This window comes from Aythya ferina (genome assembly GCF_964211825.1).
Source record: "Aythya ferina genome assembly, chromosome: 14".
NCBI classification, from domain to species: Eukaryota; Metazoa; Chordata; class Aves; order Anseriformes; family Anatidae; genus Aythya; species Aythya ferina.
Window position 1 is genome coordinate 5,771,405 of NC_140312.1, and position 22,831 is coordinate 5,794,235.

General features: G+C 50.4%; 1 protein-coding gene across 4 annotated transcripts; it reads right to left on the reverse strand.

The window, feature by feature from the left end:
* Positions 1–845: 845 nt before the first annotated feature.
* CSF1R (colony stimulating factor 1 receptor) lies at positions 846–21,359 on the reverse strand. 4 transcript variants are annotated; one of them, XM_084535620.1, is made up of 23 exons: positions 21,267–21,359; positions 20,927–21,060; positions 20,365–20,536; positions 15,324–15,569; positions 14,228–14,512; positions 13,568–13,704; positions 12,767–12,926; positions 12,054–12,243; positions 10,848–10,963; positions 10,484–10,604; positions 9,997–10,181; positions 9,276–9,388; positions 7,120–7,246; positions 6,536–6,640; positions 6,134–6,244; positions 5,692–5,854; positions 5,023–5,120; positions 4,778–4,896; positions 3,925–4,047; positions 3,695–3,806; positions 3,320–3,419; positions 2,582–2,687; positions 846–2,416 (listed from the first exon to the last, which is right to left on the reverse strand). In XM_084535620.1, exons 3-23 carry the CDS (start codon positions 20,426–20,428, stop codon positions 2,285–2,287), a joined length of 2,913 nt encoding a protein of 970 aa, XP_084391746.1. In that variant the 5' UTR covers positions 20,429–20,536; positions 20,927–21,060; positions 21,267–21,359; the 3' UTR covers positions 846–2,284. The 4 variants fall into 4 exon arrangements, with proteins under 4 accessions (XP_084391746.1, XP_084391745.1, XP_084391748.1 ...); XM_084535619.1 differs by having other exon boundaries at positions 20,365–20,579; positions 21,267–21,358; XM_084535622.1 differs by having other exon boundaries at positions 20,971–21,060; positions 21,267–21,349.
* Positions 21,360–22,831: the final 1,472 nt, after the last annotated feature.

The window sequence follows — 22,831 nt, forward strand, 5'->3', positions numbered from 1 at the left end:
GCACAACCATGGTGGTAGCAAAAAGCCCAGTAGTCTCAAAGCAATGCGTTATGAGAGGAGAGGCAGCTCAAGAAATTCCTTGGCCCTTTCACTAGTGTCAAAAGCAAGCCTGTCAGAACAAGATGATCCCCTTGTAAGAACTGTACTTCACTCTATTTAAGCAGCAAGAAAGTAGTTTCTGCAGTTAGAACGATCACTTCTAGCACTTAAAACACAAGCATAGGTGTCATATCCCCCCCTCTTGACTCTGAATGTGATTTGAAGCTTGAATGTTCCTTGTGTAACTCCTGGGGTTTTCTGTGGGTATATTTCTTTTGAAGGGACTTCTCAGTATTGTCAAGGTTTCTATGGTCTAGGTAGCTTGGAATGAATCTCAGCATACAGAGTTGTTTTGAAAAGTGATCTAAATTCATTTTTCTATCTCCAGGTTCAGCAGAGTGCAGATTGAATTAATAAGGGTAGGGGAGCACTGGCAGACCTGTGGGCATGAGCTGGTCAGCTCCCCAAAGCTACCTGCTCTCATTCTGCAGTTCCTGCACAGGGCAGCTCCTGGTGACTTTTGGAGGAGAGATTCTGGGGCAGGTGACAGGAACTTCCCTTCAGGGTGTGTTTGATGGCCTGAGCTGGAGCTCCTGTGGCCTCTGAGCCAGTGCTACAGGTGGTTCTCCTGCAGTAATGTCGAGTCTCTGCCAGACTTCTGCCTCTGCCCTGAGCATTGAGCTGCCTTTCCCATGTCACAACTACGGTGAGTGTTGTCAGTTATCCCATCATCATGATTGGAATTGCTCCCCCACTCTGTGACTACTTCATTTTTCTGAATTACAGAAAGGCCATTCAGAGCGAAGTGCTTTAAAACCTTGCTTTTAATGCTTTTGTTTTTGGCATTACATAAGATTAAGTGGTTTTGAGACCTGGTAATGAGAAGTGTGATGAATTGGCACAGAGCTGTAGGGTATGAGAGGATGGGCCAATGTGTCACACTTGCTCTGATCCATTTACCTCTGAGAACAGTCCTTAAAGCCCCAGGAAGACTTGTTCTGTTAAACATATTTTATTCTTTATAATGCTGACAGGTAGAAATACATTAGTATTTTATTTAGTAAAGAGGAATGAATCACTTGGTGTTAGCATGAAAACAGGTTTAATATAATCAGAAGTAGCCCACACCTCATGATCTGATGAGGGCCACGTACTGTACAGTAGTTTTGTCTTGCTGTCATTTTCCTGAGCCATGTCAGTGCTTGTATTTGTAATGCTGATCCTTCACCAGCTGAGTCAGGTGAAGCTAAGAAGGTTCATTAGCTACTTCTGATAGCTACACAGGACCAGGTGGCTGTGGCATTAGTAACCCCAAACAAGGGTGAGATGAGAAACAAGTTTAAGGGCATTAGGCCCTAGCTTATGAAAAAAAAAAAATTACCTCAGCTTTACTATTAAAATACACTCAAGAAAACATATAAGAGCACATCTGTAATCATGACAAAGGCAGTGAATTGCTACATATTTAATAATTCAAAGGTTTTGTAGAATATGATGATTGTTTCCAGATCTGTTTAAGCTGCCATTCTTTCCTGGATTGGGATTGTGTTCAGTGCTCCTGTGGAAGAGCACGTTGCTCCTGTATTTTGCCTGAGAAACAACTGCCCCTCTCTCCTGTGACTGGGGCAGGTAAAGTTCACAGAGCCCTGGGCTCATCTCCTTGTTGCACTTCACCCAAATAATCTCTGCAGGAGCTGCAGAGAGGTAGATTGTATGAGGAAAGCAAAAGGTTAATACATACTTAATGCTTAGTAGAGGCTTTACCTGTATCTAAACGCTCTGCAACATCCAGGGTCAGACAAGGGGAAGAGAGCAGGACCACCCTGAAAGAGGGCTGCCTCTGGTGTGAGGCAGTTCCCACCGCAGGATTTACTTCAAGATGTCCTCATAAGACGCAAGGTACAGTCACGCGAGCGGCTTTTGGAAATGTCTTTGTAGGCTGCAACTGGTATTTAAAAAACAAGAACACCCCCTAATCCCCTTCAGGGGTGGTGGTGGGGCAGGTGACAGGGACCTCTGTACCTTGTAGAGTTATTAGGATAGGCATGCTGCAGACAGGACTTTCGAGACCCCACGGTAAGTCTTAGGTTTGAATCATCCCAGCACCGTTCTTTCAGCGAGGGAGTCAGTAACACTCATACTTCAGAAAGCACAGAGGGGAGAGCCAAAGCAGAAGGCACCTGTGCGGAATCATGCGCTCTGCAGAACGGGGAGAGCAGGGATCCACCCTGGGCAGTGGTACCAGCTAACAGAACTGATAGTTGTTACTCTTAAGGAGGGGCTGGCCGCTCTGCTCTTGTTCACAGGACTCCTCACAGCAGCCAGAGGTGTCGCAGCCACTGTCCTCCTCAGCAGTGGATGGGAGGTTTGTTTGGTCCTTGAAAGCAAAAAAAGAAAAATGTGTTTCAGTCCCTGGGGAAATCTGGATGCCTCTCTTTTCACTGTTACTAAGCTACTCCCATCAGATAAAGGATGTCACCACAGAAATCTGTGCAGAAGCTACATTGCTGCAGGGAGAAAGTCCCTCCCCAAAGGCTCTCACCTGTTCCTTGTGCATTTCCAGTTCTTTCTGAATAAAGCAGCAGATTTGGTCAAAGGTAGGTCTTTGTGTGGGCTCCAGGCTCCAGCACGCTTGCATGATGGTGTACCTGCACAGCCCAAGAGGAACAGAACTGTTGCAATGCTGCTGAAGAGTCTGCACCCCCAGGCTATTCACTGCAGCATAGCAGGGTGATTTGCTTTGTATTTCAGGCACACAACACTGAGCAGCCCCTTATCTTTGTTCTGTTTTCCTGTCTAAAACCCGTGGTTGGTGCATGGGAAGTGCTCCAGGGGATGGAGAGCACTGGAGCAGAGAGCAAACTTTTCCAGTCTCCTCATCTATCTGCAAGAGGCTTTATGCCTCAGTATTTTTCCTTTAGCGTAAACTTGCTTCCCTTCCTGTAAGCTACTCAGGCTTGTCTTCTTCCAGGCTAGAGTCAAAAGCAACTGACTGAAAAAAGAAAAAAAAGCTGCCACACTCAGAAAGGTAGAGATTATGTGAACTCAGCCACCTTCCTGTCCAGAAATGGGGGATATGGGGCTGAGCATCATGACCGACTGCCCCAGGTCTTGTTCTACAGTAGCAGGGAGGAACCTCAAGGACAGACACGTCAAACCCAGGGCTTGCCTGGGAGGAGCAGCAGCTCTGTGACCAAGGTCCCTGTGCTGTCACAGAGCTCCCCATAAAGCAGCTCCAGCCACCTTTTCACCCTTTCAGATGTTGCATGCATCTACTCACATTTCCAAGGGAGCGAAGTCAGGCCTCGCCATCTGGTATCCCTGCTTCACCATGCTGTAGAACTTGCTGTTCACCACCATGCCAGGATACGGACTTTTACCTGTGACAGTAACAGAGGTGGCACTCAGCTCAGTGGCTCCAACACCCTAGCCATGGGGGTGGTAAGATGTGGCCTGCAGAATTGACTGAGCCAGTGCTGCTCCATCTCAGGGAGTTCTGAGTTAGAGCAAATCATCCCTCTGGAAACTGAATGCAGTGTTTTATAGCTTTGATATATCCTAGATTTTTGCCAACTTTCCTTCTTTCTGGAAAACTTCTCTGCAGAGAAGTTAAGTTAGTGGTAAGCTATGGAAAACGAGGGAGGCTGTTCCTTACCAAGTGAGAAGATCTCCCAGAGAAGGATGCCGTAAGACCACACATCACTCTGCACTGTGTAAATGCAGTCAAAGATGCTCTCTGGGGCCATCCACTTCACGGGCAGCCGGGCCTGGAAAAGCAGAGTCCTGCAGACCGGGGCAAGCTGGCAGCTTGTGCCATAGCCTGTCCTTCACACTCCAGTTGCAGCCACCCTTGTACCTCCTCCTGTCCCCATTTCAATTACTTACATTGCCTTTGACAACGTAGTTTGAGTCATTCATGATATCACGGGCCAGGCCAAAGTCACAAATCTTGGCTACTCGTCCGTCTGATACGAGCACGTTCCTGGCTGCCAAGTCACGATGGATGCACTGGGGACAAGAGAGCACAGCTGAGACCCAGCCCGTTGCCCTCAGCACTACCAGCTCATTTTCCTGCAGCGTGGGGCTGCCACCAAAACAGCTCTTACAAAAGCAAGGGCAACGTGTATTGATCGTAAGGCACGTGGAAGAGGCCCTGTGTTCTGGACAAGGAGTAGGGGCTCTCTCCTTTCCACCACTTCACTTGCAGTGCTAAAACATTTTGGCCTTTCATGCCCTGTAAGTCATGGGCCTTCATTTTCCCTGTGGGGGCAGACCCAGAAGCAGAGGCTGTTCACAGGGCGTCCCCATCTGAAACCATCACACAGTTGCTCTCAGATACTCCAAATGAGCCAGCTCTGGCAGATAGCTCAACGGCTACTTTCAGTTCCCTGTCACAGTGGAAAGCTGCCAGTGCAAGAGAGCTCTGCATCAAGGTTCCCGACCTCATGTAAAAGCTGGGGGGGAATATTGGGACCAGCTAGTACAGCCCTGGCTTCCCCCTGGACAGCTGCCCTGCCCGAATCCCATGGGAGGCACAGGCTCTGAAGGAAACACCAGTCACCACAGCCCAGCGTGTCTGCACCCAGCAGGTGGAAGAGAAAGGCCCGTTTTCAGCAGCTTGCTTGGGTTTGGCTGCCCCATCTAAAAACCTCGTGAGCCCTGTGCAGACAGGACGGCAAGCCCCTGCTGGCTGCACTGGTGTTTCCCCCGGGGGCATGGCTGCCCTTTCAGTACTCACATTCTTTGATGCCAGGAAGGCCATGCCCTGGGCCACTTGGCTGGAGAACTGGAGCAGGTCGGCGAGATTGAGGGGCCGGAGGTCCTCTCTGGTTTCAACCTCCTCCTCTGAGCTTTTCCCTGAAATTCAAACAGCAGCTTTAGAGACGCTAAAAACATGGTCAATAACGCAGGCTATGCTGTATCCCAGACCAAATGGCCAGACTGACGAAATCATGCAAATAGAGAAACGGGCCTTTAACTCACCCCGGCCTTGCGCAGAATCTGATGACGCTGACGATGATGATGATACGGGCCTCATTTCAACATAGGTTTCCAAACCCTGGCTCGCAAAGCCACTGTCACTGAGTCAGAGAGCAACAGAGACGGAGGCAGGCTGTTAGCAGCCTCCCAGCAGTGCCTTCTGCCCTTCTCCGCATCCACTGGGTGCAGAAACCACATCCCTGCCTGCAGGAAGTGGCTCAGCGAGAGGCTTTGGGGCAGAGGGAAAGTCAGCGCTGAGACTGGTTCAGAAAGGGGACCTGGGTGCCCTGTGGTGTGGGGCTCCAGGTACTGATCCCCTGTCGCAAAGGGACTACCACAGAGTGCTGAGGGGTGCTCAGCCTCGTGCCCTATAAAATTCAGGTGCCCAGCAGTGTAGGAAGCCAACAAGTTCTGTTTGCAGACTGCGGGACAGCAGACTGAAAGGAAACCTGGATTAATTCTGGGGTATTCAATAATTGCTGTGAAAGACTGAAAAACTTGGAACCAGAACCAAATGCATGCATCCCCAGTGGCTTTGGCATCCCAGTCTTCTGCAAGTTACCAGAGCTTTGGCCTTGACCTCTCCCCAGCACAGCCCCCTGCACACCTCTCCCAGCAGACACCCAAGCCCCATCTTGCTCAGCCCTGAGGCCACCAGAGCTCTGCTCTTACCTGCGGATGTATTTCTTCTCCAGGTCAATGTTTTTGTAATCAGCAGTGCTGTCCAAAGAGGTGTCCAGGGATGAGTCTTGGATAATTATGGATTCAGCCTTCCTCCGCAGGAAATTCAGCAGGTCTCCGTAGCGACAGTACTCGGTGATGACGAGAATTGGGCCTGGGAGAGAGGCAGAAGGGGTTTGTTAAAAAGTGACTGTCCTGAAGACTGTTTTCCCTTGGAAACCAATCCCTGGAGGTGGCTGGGGGCTGGAAGAAGCTGAAGGGGCAGCAGAACCCATGCAGCACATAAACATGTCTGGAAACGGCCAGCCCACAGACCCTTGCAAAGTTATAGGATCAGAAAACACCACCAGGATCACCAGCTAAGCCTGGTGACAGCCTTGGACAAGCAGGCCACAAGAGGGTTTTGTTGGGGTGCAAGTCTGTGGGATCCTACCTCCATAGGTACACGCTCCCAGCAGGTTAACGATGTTCTCGTGGTGCCCCAAGTGACTCATGATCTTCAGCTCAGACATGAGCGCCTCCTGCTCATCTGTGTCCGCCGATGCTGCAAGACAAGGAGAAGGGCTGGGTGAGGGAGCGAGGAAGAGATAAGGTATCAACAGAGAGATGGAACAAAAGGAGACATGCAGAGAGAAATTTGTGTCCATTGCCCAAACCTCTGGCCACGTGTCTACAAATAATGGCAGCAGCATGACTCCAACACCCAGTACTTACACACAAACATCTGGAAACCCAGGTTTTGCAGTCTGGGAGCACCAACACATGAACACACTAAATCCTGCCCAATAAAACTTGGGAGATTTCAGCCTTTGCAAGTTGGCCCAGACTTACTTACATTTTAGCATCTTCACAGCCACTTTGAGGACTGAATCTTCTTTGCCCAGCCCAAAAGCGGTGGCCTCTACCACTTTTCCAAAGGCTCCGGCTCCAAGAGTTTTCCCTGCAGAGGGAAGGAATGTGCTTATAAGATGCTTTCTGAAAAGAAATTGAGCACTTGTCCTGCACTCGGTTTTGGGAAGGAGGTCTGACAGGTTGGGGGGTTCCTGCAGGGCCCAGACAGGATGAGTAATCCTTAGTCAGAAGGTGGTGAACGTCTAAGGGGAACTCTCCTGTGAGCAGGGACGGTATGAAAGAGGCCAAGTGCAAACATGGGCTCATGAACTGTGCGTGTTAAGGGATGACCCCAGATGTACGAGGATGGACGTGATCCTCTCAACATTTTTCAGAGTTATAGAGGGCTGAAGAGAGGTGGTACCCTAGCATTTGCCACTCTGTGTGGAAGAGAGCAGCAAGGCCAGGTTGACAATGTTGCTGTAATGTCTAGCTGCAGCTCTGGATGCTGCTTGATTGCTTTTGCTTTGTCCTTTGGGGTATTTAAGCTCTGCGGGGTGCTTCATGCCAGCAGGAAAGGTTTCTTACCAAACTGGAGGTTATTCCTGGGAAACTCCCATTTCTCATTGTATGGCAGCTGAGTGGGATCAATAAAGATGTAGTTATTCCCTTCACAGGCCTCAATGATCTTCCACCGCACCTGGTATTTAGGTTTCTGTAAAAAAGAGATTCCAGTTACTCAGTGTTACTCGAGTCCTGAGCGTTCCCCAGTCCCTGCAGCTCTCACCCCAGGCACAGAGGGAAGCCTTAGGTTTAACTCCATCAGATATTTCTTGCTTTGAACCTGGGCTGAGCGAGCGATGTTCAGTCTAGACAGCCTGGCCCCTTGGCTCCTACAAAGTCCCCCCAGCCCTCACCCATGTCTAAGGGAGACCCCCTTGCATTTTTCATTTAAAGCAGCCTGTTGCCCTCGCTTGGGACAGCAGAGCTGGGAAAGCCAGCGTGCCCACAGACTGGTGGCTGAGCAGTGCCCAGGGGGAGATGTCCCCGCTGCGTCTCCTTCCTCAGCACCCCGGGCTGCTGAGCACCGCAGAAGAGCGGAGCTGGCCCAGCCCTGCTTCCCTCACAGGGGAAAAAATGGAGAAATAGAAGTAAGAATTTCTTCTCTTTTCCATGAATCTCACGGCAGAAGTAACCAGGCGAGGGCAGAGAGAAGCAGCACCAGAGCCTGTGGGCAGAAGCAGCTGCCAGCTTGTGCTGGGTGTTGTCATTCACGCTACGAGGCCCAGGGACCCGGGCTGGAGGCACAAATACAGAGGAAGGCAGTGAAAGAGCTTGGCACGGGAGCACTGCGCTTGGCTTTTGCTCTCACAAGGAGGCACGCCTGCAGCCCAGAGGGGCAACAGTGGTCTCAGGCACGGGGAAGTGTGGGTGGAGTGACCATGGCTGTGATGAATCATGTAATGTCCTAGCTACTGGGAGGTGTGTGCGGACATGCTTCTCCTCACCACTTCCCCTGGATAGCTGCAGAGGAGGATGCAACCACGGGTAGATGCTCAAAGCTGGGTTTGCACAGGCATGAGGGACAAAATCTGAGGCAAACAGATCTCCTGCAGTTTTGATGCAAAGCAGCTGGTTCTGTTTTCTCTCCCACGCTTGCTTCTTTGCCTAAGAGCTGAACATGGGAGGCTGCAAGAAGCAGAGTTTCTGATGGGAGGCTGCAAGCAGCACAGCTTCTCACGGGGGTCCCTCGTAAAAAACACCACATGCACTAGGCATATGCACTGTTGCCTGCTCTTGGAGGGGAAGCATTATTGCTTTCTGCTCTATAATTCCCCTAGCATTGCAACAGTCAGTTCTGGCTTGAGAAGACCATACAAAATACAAGATTTATAAACATATTCTGCTTTTCTTGGGCTTGCAAGGCCTTCCTAAAAGCTGTTTTTTCAGAGCTGTGCTTACACATCCATCCATCCCTCTTTCTTCCCGGACTACTGGCCTGTGAAACTGCAGGTGCATGTTTGGTTGTGGGCTCTGCTGGGTCTTTTGACAACCAGCACCAGAACTCTGCTGCAAAATTTGCAGCCTAAATGAGCTGTCAAAGGGAGAGTGCCAGAGAACCAAAAAAGAGGAGATTTTCACCCACTGATAAAGCAGAAGTGGCTATTGATTGGTGGAATTTATGGAGACAGCAGAGAAGGAAACCAATGCTAAAGATGAGTCTTGTGGAGAAAACAGATTAAGTTCTTATATAAAAATAGTGACCAAGTCTTCCTGGAGACAAACGCCTTCTAACATCAGCCTGTATCCCCATAAAGACAGCTTTTTATAAAGCAGGGAGAAGAAAAACTTAGATGCAAGTTGCAAAACACTTTTTTTTTTTTTTTTTCCTAGATAATTAAATCTGTATATTCCTGGTGACTACAGCAAAACCAGTTGCAACTGAGAGCACAGAGTGAGCACCTTTGTCTGGCACCAGGCAATGTCTGCACTGATTTCTGGGCTATGAGACTGAGGGACCAGGGTGGGAGAGGCGTTAACGCACCAGTTTTGGGGCATGAGCCTTGCCCTGCAGCAGGAAACTCATAGCAGGGTGAGAGGCAGTGGGGATGAGGCAGGTAGCTTGGCTCGCCTTGCCTGGTACCACCGAGCTGAATGCTTCCAGCCTGTGGCTGCCAGCCGAGGCAGCGTGGGCTCAGGCTGGGCCGGCCCCGCAGCCCTCGCTGTGCAAAAGGGAGTCTGACCTGGTTGTACTTGTAGAGGAGGAAGAGGAGTAGCACGAGCAGCAGGACCGATATGCTGATGCAGGTGGAGAGAATGGGACTGAAGAGCTTGTTTGGAGGGGCCATGACATTTCCTGGAGGATTCAAAAAAAAAAAAAAGGGGGGGGTGATAAATAAACACTCCTGTTTCAGTCCCTAATGCCCCATCTCTGGGAACATTTTACCCAGCTGTTCACTTAGGCTTCCCATACAGGCAATGAAATGCAGCACTAGCCTCAGAGACACACAAAAGGGCTGGTGGAAACCAAGGGGAGTTCTTGATACAAAACCCAAGGGTGCACCAGCCCCCCCTGCTGCACCCCTCTTTCTACACAAACAGCACCAGGAGCAGAAGAGGTGCTGGTCTGGCTGTCTCTGGACCAAAATCTCTGCAGCAAGAACAGACCCAACAAAAAATGTGACTCCTGGACACCAGCAGGCTGAGCAACAGCAGGCTGTGCTGCTGCAGTTAGAAAGCTCTCATGGCATGGCTCAGCCTTTGGCACCAGGCTCTGCCCAGCCAGCAATTCCCACAAGGCGTGTAGGAGTAGCAAATGCCAAAGCCTCCCACCTCCTCTGAGGACAGAGGGCCTGGGGAATCTATTCCACACCTCTCTAACAAGACTGTAAGGAAATACATATAGACAGGTCCCCAAAAGCCAAATTGTCCCCCACTCCACTATGCTGCAAGTTGGTATCTTACTGAAGACCGAGTGAAGCACGTCAGAGGTGTTCCCCTCCCTGTTAACGGCCACACAGCAGAAGGTGAAATTGGCACCCAGGTCCTGGAACGGGAGGATGCTCTCCACCTCCACCTCTTGGAAGGACAGCATGCTCATCACCTGGGGACTGGAGTCGTTCAGAAGCAGCTTATAGTCCTCGTTGTATCTGCAGAGACACCAAGCAGGAGAAAAAGAGAGTTTCTCTGCTGTGCAGTGGCTCAGAGTGACCTGGTGCCTGTATCAGGCTAGGGAGGAGACACTGGGCAGTAGGGCTGCAGCTCTGTGAGGCATGTCACTCTCATCCCAGTTGAAGACATCTCCCTGAACATCCAGTAACATTACTATTACTGAGCAGGCCAAACTGCTTGCAGACAAGCCCCTGTGGTGCTGCTCATCAAATTCCAGCATTGCAAGGGCAAGCACACACCTCAGTGTCTCGTGGTGCCCGATATCTTGAGTATTTCTTACCTATCAGAGTAAGTGGGGCACTGGTACCACTCGATGCGTGGGGCAGGGTAGCCAACGGCGATGCAGTGAAGGTTGCCGGAGTCATTGGCTGGCACCCAGACGTTGCAGACCCTCGGGGGAGCTGTGGGGGAAGGCAGAGAAACAGCAAGTGCTATGAGCAGAGGAAGAATTCATTCCCTGTGCTCTGAGTTACTTTCTGCCTGTGGAACCAGAAAACATGAGGAATCCCCGTGCTCTGCCCAGGTTTGGGCTGGGTCCCAGGTGCAGAAATTGTCTCCTGTGGGTACTGGGCTGGAGGTGGCCAGGAACCCAACCCCTGCTCAAGGCGAGCAGGTTTTAGGAAGGGGCAATGCCAAATACTCACATTTCACAGAGATACTGAAGTTAATTGATGCTTCGGTCTCATTGTTGATGGCATAAAATGTATAGAGACCTCTCTCTCCTTCCTTCAGGCGGCTCAGGAAGAGCGTGTTGTTATACCTGTTCCCACAGAGAGAACAAACACCATGAAGGAAATGGTGCTGAGGAAACTCAGGCACTCGGACAGTTTTTGCTCAGTGTGTTGCAGCTGTTTGCTGTGCCATGGAGTGGGTGAATGCTTCCCAACACTTCCCCAGCCTGTGAGGGGAATCTGCTTTCTTGCTTCTCCATGGGAAGCAGACAGTGTCTGATCCTACAGCACTGCTGAAAAGCTCTTCCTCAGAGGAAAGGCCTTTTGCCGTCACAAAGTGCAGTATTCTTAAAGGCTATGGTGGGTGAATGCTGAGAAAGGAGAGTTTAACGTCTACATCTTTGCCTTGGAAAGGCCAGAAGATGCTGGTCCTCCTGTCTTTGAGAGGATGAGTTATTCACTTTCTTAGCCCATCAAGTTACGGTCCCAAGTTCCTCCTCCTCTCTCCCCAGCACATCTCTCAGACCCCAGTGCAAGTAAGCGTTCACCTTAAAGCCATTATGCTCGCAAAGTGAAAGTTCCTCTAGAGGATTATTTTAGGTTTCTAAAGAAATGAAAGGGAAATTACCAAAACTCCTCACTAAATGGGATAATTCTCTTTCCTTCATTCTTCTTCTGGCCTCAGCTGGCTGTAGGCTTTGGAAGAGCAAAACTACATCCCCCCATTAGGTCATATCCTCATACTGATGTATCTGGCTTCTCTTGACATGGGGCATATAGTACTTCTTGTTATATACACCCTCTGGAGCACAGCACATGGGACAGTTCTGAGGAGGAGCAAGGGAACTCCGTTTTTTGTTCTGTGTACCCACCCCTGCAATTTCTTCTTGTGGGGAGAGTGCGAACTTGAACAAGACCGCAAATGCAATAGTGACTTCCACAAAGTTTTCTAAAGAGAAAGCTGTTAAGTTAGACAGAGGTGGTGTCCTCCTTGACCTGATCAGACCTTCTCACTGTGGTTTGCTAACAATGCTGGAAAGAGAACACAGAAAGGCAAAACAGTTCCCCTCTTTAAAACCAGTCTTCTCTTAGCCAGTAGCAAGGGGTCTGCCTGTCTCACATGGAAAGCGTTGTTGGAAACACGCTGTGGCCAGTGTAGAAGAGAGAGAGAGCACATACCAGTTGTTTCCAAAGATCATTTCGTCCACAACTTTGGTACTCTCTGAGTTCTTGAAGGGGCTTTTGTGCTCCCAGTGCCAGCTGACAAGTTTTGGATAAGCCTCAATCTGGACCTGGAGATTCAAATCTTCTCCCAAAGCAACTTCTTGGCTGGTGGCTTGCACTGGGGTCAGGAGTATATAACCTCTCTCTGCAGGATGGATGAGATCATGACCATCAGCAGGCATATCCACAGAGACTTGAGACAAGCTTACAGCAGCTTCATAAATAGACTATTGTTGGAAAGAGCAGCCTCAGACTGCAGGAGGGAAGGAGGCATTAACACAGAATGAATGTCTCATGTTTTCAAAGAAGTACTTTTAGGAAGTTGTTCCTTTGTCATGATGGCTCATATCACGCCCTACCTGAGGAGAGCTGGAGAATCTTAGAGAACTTGCACAGGGCAAGTTTTTTGTTTTAGATTTGTTTATAGACACACAGAAATTGAGAAGAGCTTTCTGATTGTTCATCAACCCCCAAAAACGTCCCCCTGCTCCTCAGGACAAGGAGGAAACACCTTTCCTACCATCTGCACAGTTCTCACATTAGCCTTCATGCACAAGTGAGAATGGTGTTTCTGGCAACAAGAAACAAGCTGGAGGGAGAAGCAGCAAATGCTTAAAGCTAGGCATGGCTCAGTCCACACCTTCCTAGTTTGTTGGGGAAATACCCACCTACTACGCGAAGCATTGTCGAGGCATTCTTGAATCCTGCTGAGTTGTTAGCTATGCAAGTGTATTTCCCACTGTCTTCCAAAGTCACCGCTGGAATGGACAGGACGGCATTGATGAAGTAGTTCTCATCTACAAAGGTAGGGATTTTTGTACTCCTGACCTGTCAGGCAGAGAGGAAAAACCAGTCACTTGGAGGCTCAGAGGTTGTTACTGAATTATATTTATAACAAACATATCCACCACCCTCTGTCCTGGGCTACTAAGCTTTGTTATACAGCTCCTGTCACTGAAAGCCACCTGCCTGGAGGCCAAGAGGCGTATTAAACCCAAGTATTCAGGGCAGATATTCCACAGCAATTAGGGTCACACCTGTTGCGAGCCTTCTGACTCCAAGTTGCCCTTACAGTGTGTGATCCAAACACATCATATAGGTTGATTTCAACTCCTTAATAAAGGCATCACACAGAAGGACATCTAGCAAATCTTATCCTCTAGCTACTTAAAGTCATCACAGCAGACAATCAGAGACTTTGAAGTGTGTTCCCTTTCTTCACCCTATCTTTTCTCTTGGAAGCCCTTTGTTTTGAATGTTTGCTGCTTTATAAGCCCTGGTGGGGCTGAGTGGAGATCAGCTGAGGGAAAGGATGTGCAGATTCCTACAGTGTGTTTTAGTAGCTACTTTGGCTGGGCAGTTCAAGGCTGTGCTGCAGATGGCTTGTGTTTGGGCTCTCCTTACCACCCTATGCCTCCTGTCTTCCAGAGAAGTCCTATAACCTCTCAAAGTTGCACACTTTAACTTACATTCTTTGCTGCTGTCACCCATTTGATGTCATACTTGTGGGACGGAGAAATTACTCTGCAGGTGACTTCAAAAGGTTCACCCACAATTCGCACATGGTCTATTGGGTCCATCGTCACCGATACAGGCTTCTCCAGTGCTACAAAAAGACAAGCAGGGAAAGACTCAACAACAGCTAGCCCAGCGACACCATGTGCTTTGGAGAGTCCCCAGGGCTTGGCTACCACCTCCTTTCCATCCTCTTCGTTTTTTTATTTTATTTTTTTTTACCCATGCCCTCCTCCCTCCCTTTGTACACATGTCTATGGGAGGCAGTGCAGGCTGGGGAGAGCACAGCAGGTAGCACTGTGGGTTGGAAGGGAAGGAGATCCTTGTGCCGTGGTTACATCTTGAGCATCAAGGCCTGAGGGCTTCAGAAAGATGCATGGACTTTGTTCTGTGATAATACAATAATCTGAATACTGCTGACCTCATGGAGACCCATCTAAAGGAGACAATTTGCCAAAAGCTGAAGGAATGTTACTTCCATTAAATACCTTTTAAGGATTGCAGGTTCAGAAAGTCTTTTCTACCACTGGCTAGGAGCTTTTCCTTAACTATCTACTGAGACCAGCTTAGCTACTGCTGTCCCCCGGAGGACAGCAGCAATCCCAATCCTTTACCTTCTTCCACAATCAGTCTTATTCTTGACGACTTCTTTATTCTTCCGTTTATCACCGTTTGGCATCGGTAATAACCCTTCTGATGGCGTTGCACATTGTATAGCGTTATTCCCTTCTCAGTACTGAAAGAATAGTTGGTTCCAGGTGAGAGAGGAGAGGCATCATCCATTATCAGCGTCACTCTGGATCCGTACTCAGGGGCCGTGATGAGGCAGGGGAACTCAGCATTACCACCTCTGGTCATAGAGATCCGGAAAATCGGGGTGTACCACACATTATCGGGATCTGTGGAGAAGACACAGCAAGCCAGAGAACGGGATCAGAAAAGTATGCTTTGAAGCTGAGAGATGCATTCCAGCAAAGCTGAGTTTCCAGCTTTGCTGCTCAGTGGGAGTTCAATGTTGGGGCAACTCTGCTCAACGCCTGCCTGACTCAGCCTCCAAAAACTCACATGACGAGCCCAATTCCAGCTAAGGCATTTGAGGAGAGCAGAGCAAGAAACACAAATGTGCATAGACAAGAGACTGGGATGTATATTTATGACTAATAAAACTTTTTGTCGTGATATTAGTTTTGTTAGACCTTCAGCTTCCCTATCCAGGACAGTATCCCTGTACAAAGGAAGAGATGAACTCAAATTGTGTAGCTAGCAGAACATAAATTCTGGGGTAGAGAAACACTTGGGTTTCAGCTCACATGGTAAAGACATGGTTCGTGCAACTCTCCCTTACTGATGGTACTAGTAATACGGTTCTCTGTTTTCCAGATCTCACTCTATATTTACAACAAATAGACTTTCATTGCCAAATTTTCATCACTGCTTTTTCAGGAAGGGAAGACAAAGTAAATGGAGGAAGAGGTCCAAGCCGTTAACAGAAGTGCTTGAGATACAGATGCCCAGTACCTTACCCCAGTGCTCCAGCAATGGGCCCCACTGGATGTGGGTTTATATGGTTGTGGGTGAACCACTGCCCTGCTAGGAGTCTGCACTGCTCCCCCAAACACACACATACATAGAGGGGGCCTGCACGATGGCTGTGCACCCTGAAAGGGGGCCATTCTGCCAGCATACATGGGAGGAAGGCAGCACGGTTACCTCGCACGAACAGATGCACGGATGCGACATCCTGGTTGCTGCTGTTGACGTAAGCACACTTATAGGTGCCTGTGTCCATGTACGTGGCCTTTGGGATACTGAGCGTGCTGCTGGTGTGGTTGCTGGATGTATGTTTTTGGGTGTTCCATTCAACTCGTGACTCTCCTGAGCAGCGCAGGGTGACTGGGTCACCGGTGTTGACAACCAGAGCAGGGAGGTCAGGGTCGATCACTGGGGATGCTGAGCCTGCAAAGGAAAGAGATGGTGAGGATGAAAAACTGATCTTGCTCTGCTGGAATTCACAGTGCTGAGCATGGAGTAGCTCAGCATCAGCAAGAAACTGGGCTTGGGATGCGTCTTGTCATTTTGTCTCACATCATTCTTCATCACACTACTCCAATACAGCCTGATACTCCAAGTAACGAACCTCAGGAAATGGAGAAAACTCAACAACTGAACACTCAGAGCACTGGGAGAGGAATAACAGCCATCTGGAGCTGATTAGGCCAAATGCTAGCTTGAAAATCGTTCCAGTTGGGTTTTGCCTATTTTTGCAACCATTTTCCTTTTGTGGCAGAGCTAGAGCTACATGAATTTGGTTAGCCCAGAACACCATTTGCTGAAGTTTAGGCCAAGCCTTGTGGATGGGGCTGTTTCTGTTACATCAGTGCTGTGATGAGCTGCAACAGGCCTGGAGAGCAGCAGAGCAGGAGCTCAGTGCACGCATTTTGAGAAGTCTGCTTTTTGGCTGCTGGGCAGTGGATTTTGAAAGACACCTAACTTATCATTGATGGAGTCAAAGAGTGTGTTTTCCTCCCAGTTTCCACCAAAACATGGTGGAGTGCGTCAGCATTATTATTCATGTTTGGTGGTGGGAAACTGAGGCACAGAACGGCTCACGCAGGCCCACGGCTGCAGTCACACACGTTGCTCACCAGCCCGTGCTGACGCTGGCATTGCAGCCCCGCTGGATTTCTGATGCCACCTCTGCCTTGAAGATGGCTTCCCCGCTGGCTGAACAAAGGGGAACCAGGCTCCCACTCCAGCCAGAAGTGTCAGAGGGAAATATTTTTCCCCGTTTTGCCATGTCAGCGAGTTCTTTGAGTCACCACCTATATTTAGGGTGGGGGGGAAGTGAGAAATGAATCAGTGCCACAGGGCTGGGGAAGAAGCCGTACCACCACCCCCACGCCAGGCCTTCGGGGAGGACAGGAAACACATTGCAAAGGGCTATCTGTGCTCGGGGGGCTCTGCACCCCCCTCTGGCCCCCTTCCAGGGCTATTCTCCCACTTCTGCTTTCCTTCACGGTCGCTAACCCATCCTAGCACATCTTAAAGGAACACACACCAGGGTTCAAATAATAGCAAGCACAAAGAGAGCTGCCCAGTTTGTGAGCCTACTCTCCTTAGTAGAGGAGAGCAGTGCAGGCAGGGCTCCTCTGGGGTGGGGACAGTGGAAACAAGGGCAGATTCTGGTCTTGGGATGCATCAAACTCAACATCCAAGGCAGACATATCCTGTCCTACCAGCTGTGCTCGGGGCTTTAATGCCAGAGCCCATCCACCAGTGCTCAAAGAGCATTATTTAAGCAGTCAAGGACTGATGCCTTCCTCCAGGCAGGGAAGGGCCAACCCCAAGGCCCTGGGGAGCTTTGCCATTATGTGACAGTGATGTAGTTGCCCAGGGAAAACCCAAACAAGGCCCAAATCAAACATGCTGGCCCATCAGGAAGAAACAGAGGACATGGACATGGAATATTTGACATTCATCCCCCCCCCCCTTTTTTTTTTTTTGCGAGTGAGACACTTCTTTCTATGGAAACAGGAAAAAGCTCATTTATTTCCAAAGCGGAGAAAAACATATCCCAGATTCCTTTGCAAAGCCACATTTTCCACATATCTGAGCTACAACATTCCTCCCTCTTTGCTAATCTGTTTTCTAGGAGGCTTGACATGTTTCTGCTGCTTTTACTCTGTCACTGGATGCTTTTGCCTCACCTCCTCCCTGCTTTAGCTGTCCCCCCACATCCACGGCTCCAGCAGTTGGCTGGGGCAGCCGAGATCTGACTCTGAGCTGCATTCCAGCCAGCTCACAGACAGACCATGGTGTAACTGGTCCTTGGTGTGACCACAGCAGGAGGATAAGAATTGTGTCATGCAGTGTCCTTGCTGTCATCAGCCTCCAGTAACTCCCAAGATACTTACAGTACAGGAGTTTGGGGTGATGGCCTGAAGGTGATGTGCCGATGGCACAGCCACCACACAGGCAGAGTAAGGATGGATGGGGCAGACACTAACTGCAGGACACTGCCAGGTGAAGGCCACCACAGCGTCCACTCCTTCGTGTGCACTGGGGGATGAGTCAGACCCGTGGAGCCTTTTCCAGAAAGGGGAAGAAGGGCTGCGGGGGGAGGCTTGCTCCCTGCTGACCAGCATGCAATCTCACACGAAGCCCGAGGATGTCTCTCTGCTGCTCCTCGGCAGCTTCCGCAGCACTGACGGTAACTGCTGGCCAAAGGTTTTACCACAGTCGGGTTGTGTAACCATGACCTCCAGTTACAGCTGCAGGCTCCATCCCTGCTTCTCCCATCCCAGGGGAAACATTACATTAGTCTCCCGTGGGTGTGGAAGTGGTGAGGAAGTAGAAGTGGAGGCTGATAAGACCGTGGCTCAGGAACCCTGTCACGGACACCCATCTTTAGGGCCTTGACTTGATCCTGGAGGTCTGAGGACCTGGGGAGGGACTCGTGAGGCCTTAGCTCCCCTTGCTCTCCCCTCAGTGATGGGAGCAGGAGGTGAAGTGCTCAGTCTCTGAGGACACCTCCAGAGTCATATACAGTATCTGGGTGAGGGGGGGGGGTGCTCAACAGATCTCTGCCTTGGGGTTCTACATCAGAGGCAGAAATTTACCCACAACAAAAGAGCAAAAGAATCCCCAGAAAGATCTCTCAAGCCGGCCAAGAACACATATGAGCTGCTCTGGTTTTGAATCCTTTCTCTGTTTAATCTGCAGCTGGGATCTGAGCCCATGACTTATCTCGAGCAAGAACCCAGATCACAGAGGTTGCACCACATCAGTCCTGGGTATGTTCAAAAGATGCACTTGAGATCCACAAGGCAGGAGAAGGAAGTCAGTCAGGCTCCAGCTTGAGGCTATGGTTTTGGACAGCCTTGGCACGCTTTGTGCTTGTCTGGTACTCTCAGACAAGGGTGTCTAACCCCCTGCCATGGCAGACAGGGCCTGATGAGGATGTCACAGCTGGTGACCTGCATTGCCCAGTGCTTCAAGGAACCTCTGGAGACATCCTGACAGATATTATGATCTCACAAACATACATTATATATGCCTAGTTCCTATGATATTAAAAAAAAATAGCAAATTGCTTCTACAAGCCAGTCTGAGGATGCACACTTCAAATTCTTTAGTGAGGTGACTGGTGGGAGAGCAGTTTGCTCCCACACCAGCACTTCTGTCCAGTCAGCTAAAATCATACAAGATGTAAACATTCAGAGCCCTGTGCTCAAACCAGGGCACGATAAGAAAATGTTAAAGTCCTTCCCTCCAAAATCAGGCTGTTGAGACTCCTGCAAGTGAGACAAGCAGCCTCACTAAAAGACGTTTAAATATAACTGCTCCTCAAGAGTCAATCTAGAGCTGCTGGGACTGGAAGAGAAAGGGTCTGAAGCAAGAAACAATCAACAAGTAATTTGGGCCAGACTTCCTGAACCAGATTTGTAACAAAACGCTGCAGCTTTCAAAGCCCATCTTCCAGCACAACAGACCCAGTAAAAGCCTGCACAGCATGTAGAAGACATGACTTAAAGTGCAACAGCAAGAGGGATTCACAGTTCCTGGGCTGAAAATATGACAACATGAGCTCAAGAGGGATACGCTGCTTGCCTGTTCTGTCCTGAATGTCTTCCTCACAGGCTACCCCCTCCTCTCCCACCAGTCTCATGGTGAGGGGAGCAAACTCAAGAGGAAAATTAAGCAAAGAGCCACACAAGATCTGGGAGGTTATCAGTGCTTAGACACCAGACTACTAGTACAGGTTCCAGAATAGGGGCAGATTTCTGTTTAGTTGCAAACCTCAAAATAGGCTTCACGACTTTCTTGAGGTTGATGGGTTATCACCTCTTGGCCATCTCTGTAACCTCAAAACGCAGTCACATTCACCTTCCCCTCCTGATTGCCTGAGTTCTGTTTCCATCATAAGGTCTAACACCCAGCTCTACATGTGTGCCAGCACCTCCAGAGAACAGCAACCCCCAGACATCTTCCATCCAGGTGTGGGGTTGACAGGAAGGTGCCGATTTAGTCAATGTTCCTGACTCTCACCTGTCAACCAAGCACTTCCATCTCTGGCCCAGTTTGCACAAAGGGTTATTTAAGAGAGGGATTCCCTCAGGACACTTTCTGCTGAGCCTCATCTTCCTCCTAGCCCACCCCCAGACTCAAACAGGGGGAAGTTTCCCTTTCCCATCTCCCCACCACCACCACTTTCCCTCCCCTACTTGCACCTTTCCATACCGCACTGCAGTGCTGTAGGTAATACCAAGTCAGCTGTCACACAGCTGGGCTCCAGGGCTGCACGGACCAGCAGCACACTCTTTTTTCCACAACCACCCTCAGTGGTGCAGCAGCCAGCTCTAGATGGAAGCTGCCCCAGTGTCCTCAATAAAGGCCAAGCTGGCGTCTCTTCCAAGCCATGGAGCACACATACTCCCTTGTCTGCTGTCTATCCTCACTGAGGCTCCTCGAGCCAGCCCATGGCTCCCCAGCTTCCAGGAGCAATGACCTTCGCATTCCACAGTGAAATTTTGGTAAATGCAGTCAGGAGCCTGGTTTCACCCTCCGCAGGCAGGAGCTGAGCACCCATTCATCGAAACCCAGCATCTCCCCCTCCCCAGCCCCACTGGGGCCATCTCCCCACCCCACCCAAGGAGGCACTGAGCACCCACAAGAAACCCTCACCACATCCCAAAGCTGCCCCAGAGAGACACAGTGACCCCAGAGGGCTTTGGGCGGCTGGTGGACCTACCGTGCCAGACGCCGGCTGCAGTCAGCAGCAGCAGGAGACCAGGGCCCATGTCCCCAGGGACCATGGTGTCCCCACAGGGAGCGGGGACACGGCTGAGGGATCCACTCGAGCAGCAGGCGCCTCTCCTCGCTGGCACCGTCCGCAGTTCTCCCTCAGCAGGAGCTTCTCCTTTCTGAGTTGACCACAAGTTAAGAAATTCCTTTTTTTTGTTGTTGCTTGTTTGTTTTTGAAACGGGAGGGGAAAAAAAAAAAAAAGACATGGTGCTTTGCGACGTCACCAGTGACAAACCCCCTTCTGCTGCCAGGCTGGGTGCTCACAACGTGCCCCTGGGCCCCCACCACCACCAGGGCCACCCTCCTGCCACAGACCCTGCCTCAGGGAGAGGGCTCAGCACCAAATTGCTCCCCAGGGCTGGTGGGGGCTGTGATATTGCACAGGGCTTGGGGACGATCCTGATATGGTGGTTGTAGCCACCCAGACCCCTGGGCACTGCTGCGCTCTTATCTCTTGCCTGGGGACACAAAGAGATGGGATGGGACCCCCCGGGTGGCTTCATTTTACCTCAGAAGGACAAGTTCCACCTCAGTCCTGGTGGTTCGTGATACCTTCAGGTCTATGCAGGAATTTGGTGGATTCCCCCACAACCATCCCACAAAGAGGATTCAGCCTGGCACAGATTCCAGGTGGGAAAAGACCTGTAAGGACAACAAATTATTTTGCTTTAACCAAAAGCACAGCCCCCAGTGCAGAGAGGGGTCCTGGGGCCACACGGGCTCACCCCCGAGTCCTGCTCCACCACCCTCCCCAGCATGTTGGGGTCTGGCCCTGCAGCCCCTTCCCCTTGCCTGTCCCCATCTCAGTTTGGGGACACAGGCAGGTCCCTGCTGTTGTGCTGCCATACCCTGCTCCAGGCTGGAGCACACAGCTCCTCTAGCACCAAGAGGTGGTCACAGGGCTCAGGCAAGGACCCTTTCTGCCCACAACCCCCCTCTCACCCAGCTGGTGAGGAGGTTTTTTGAAGCTTTCTTCCAATTAACAGCCTGACAGGCACCTGGGAGCAGTAATGAGACACTTTGTTAACCCTCTCCTGGGCAGCACACACAACATAGAGGGTAGGACTGAAGCAAAACAACTCTCCTGGGGATAGTCAAGTCAGCAGGACATTCAGGGAGATGACACGTGGTGCCCCTCGCTCTCTGCTCAAACCCCAAATAACCTCGTGGCACACTCCAAGTTCATATCAGTTCACAGCAGTGCTGGGCTGGGAAGTTGCGGCCACCACCTGCCAAGGCTGGCTAGCACAGCTGAGGAAGGTCCTGTGTGGCCACCTCACCGTGCTGCTGTCCGCCAGGAGGTGACGGGGACAGGGGCTGCAAAATGCAGGCACAAAGAGCCAGGCTTTACTGAAGTGAACAAAGCAGCTATGGAGCCTGGATTTGCAATTCGAAGGTGCCAAGCTGAGGAGTGCTCCTCATGCCTCTGCAGACCAGAGGGGAAGGGGTTTGGGGGTCTCTACAATCACAGAGGTACCAGGAAGAGAAGGTCTTGGGGCCAAGAGATGAGAGCATGGCTGACTATGCTGGACATGACTAAGAGTCATGGGAACGTGGAGAAAGCTCCAGGTTTTGGCTGGAGTGATGGCTGGAGAGCACGAGGGAGACCAGAGAGAAGAAACAGCAGTGCTTGGCCAGAGAAGATTTCCTCTCAGCAGTTTTTCCTGGCAGGACACGGAGAAGGAGAACATGAAGAGGAGGCACCGTGGTGTGCTGGGGGGCTCCTGTCCAGGGCTGGGGCCTGCTGAGTGGCTGAGCCGCAGGAGACGTCTGCCTGATTACTCTTTCCTCCTTCAGAGCCAAAGGGGCTTTTTAAAGGATGTTTGTTTCCCTCCTTCTTCTTTTTTTTTTTTTTTCTTCTTTCTTTTCCAAGAACAAATGCCAGCTCAGAGAGAACTGACTCACCAGTGTGAACAAGTATTAAACCAGACAGGTTTAATTCAGAAAAGGGAAACAATCTCTTAGCCTCCCTTCTTCTCTTGGAGGAGGCTCCTCGTGGAGCCTGCACCCCAAATCCTGTAATCCAGCAACAGCAGTACTACTGGGGCTCTTGTGTCCAGGCTGCTCTGAGCAAAAGGGGCAGCAGGGATGCTCGCAGAGGAGCTGCAGCCTCACTTGACATCACTTGGTGCTCAGAGATGTCAGTGGAGGCCCCAAGGGGATGTGCTGGGAGTTTTGGGGTGGGAAAAATGCCCTACTGGGAGTTCCATGTCCTCATTCCCAGCCCTATGGCCCAGTCTTGGTGCATCTCTGCGTGCAAAAAGTCCTGGCAGGCAGGGACTGGGCAGTGGGCTCGGGGCTGAGGTCTGCCAGCTCCCCCTCCCTGCTTCCTCCCAAGCCTTTGCTGCAGCCTCTGGAGACAAAATGATTTATTTATTTTTTTTTTTTATCCTGCTGATTCAGCTTCTGGAGA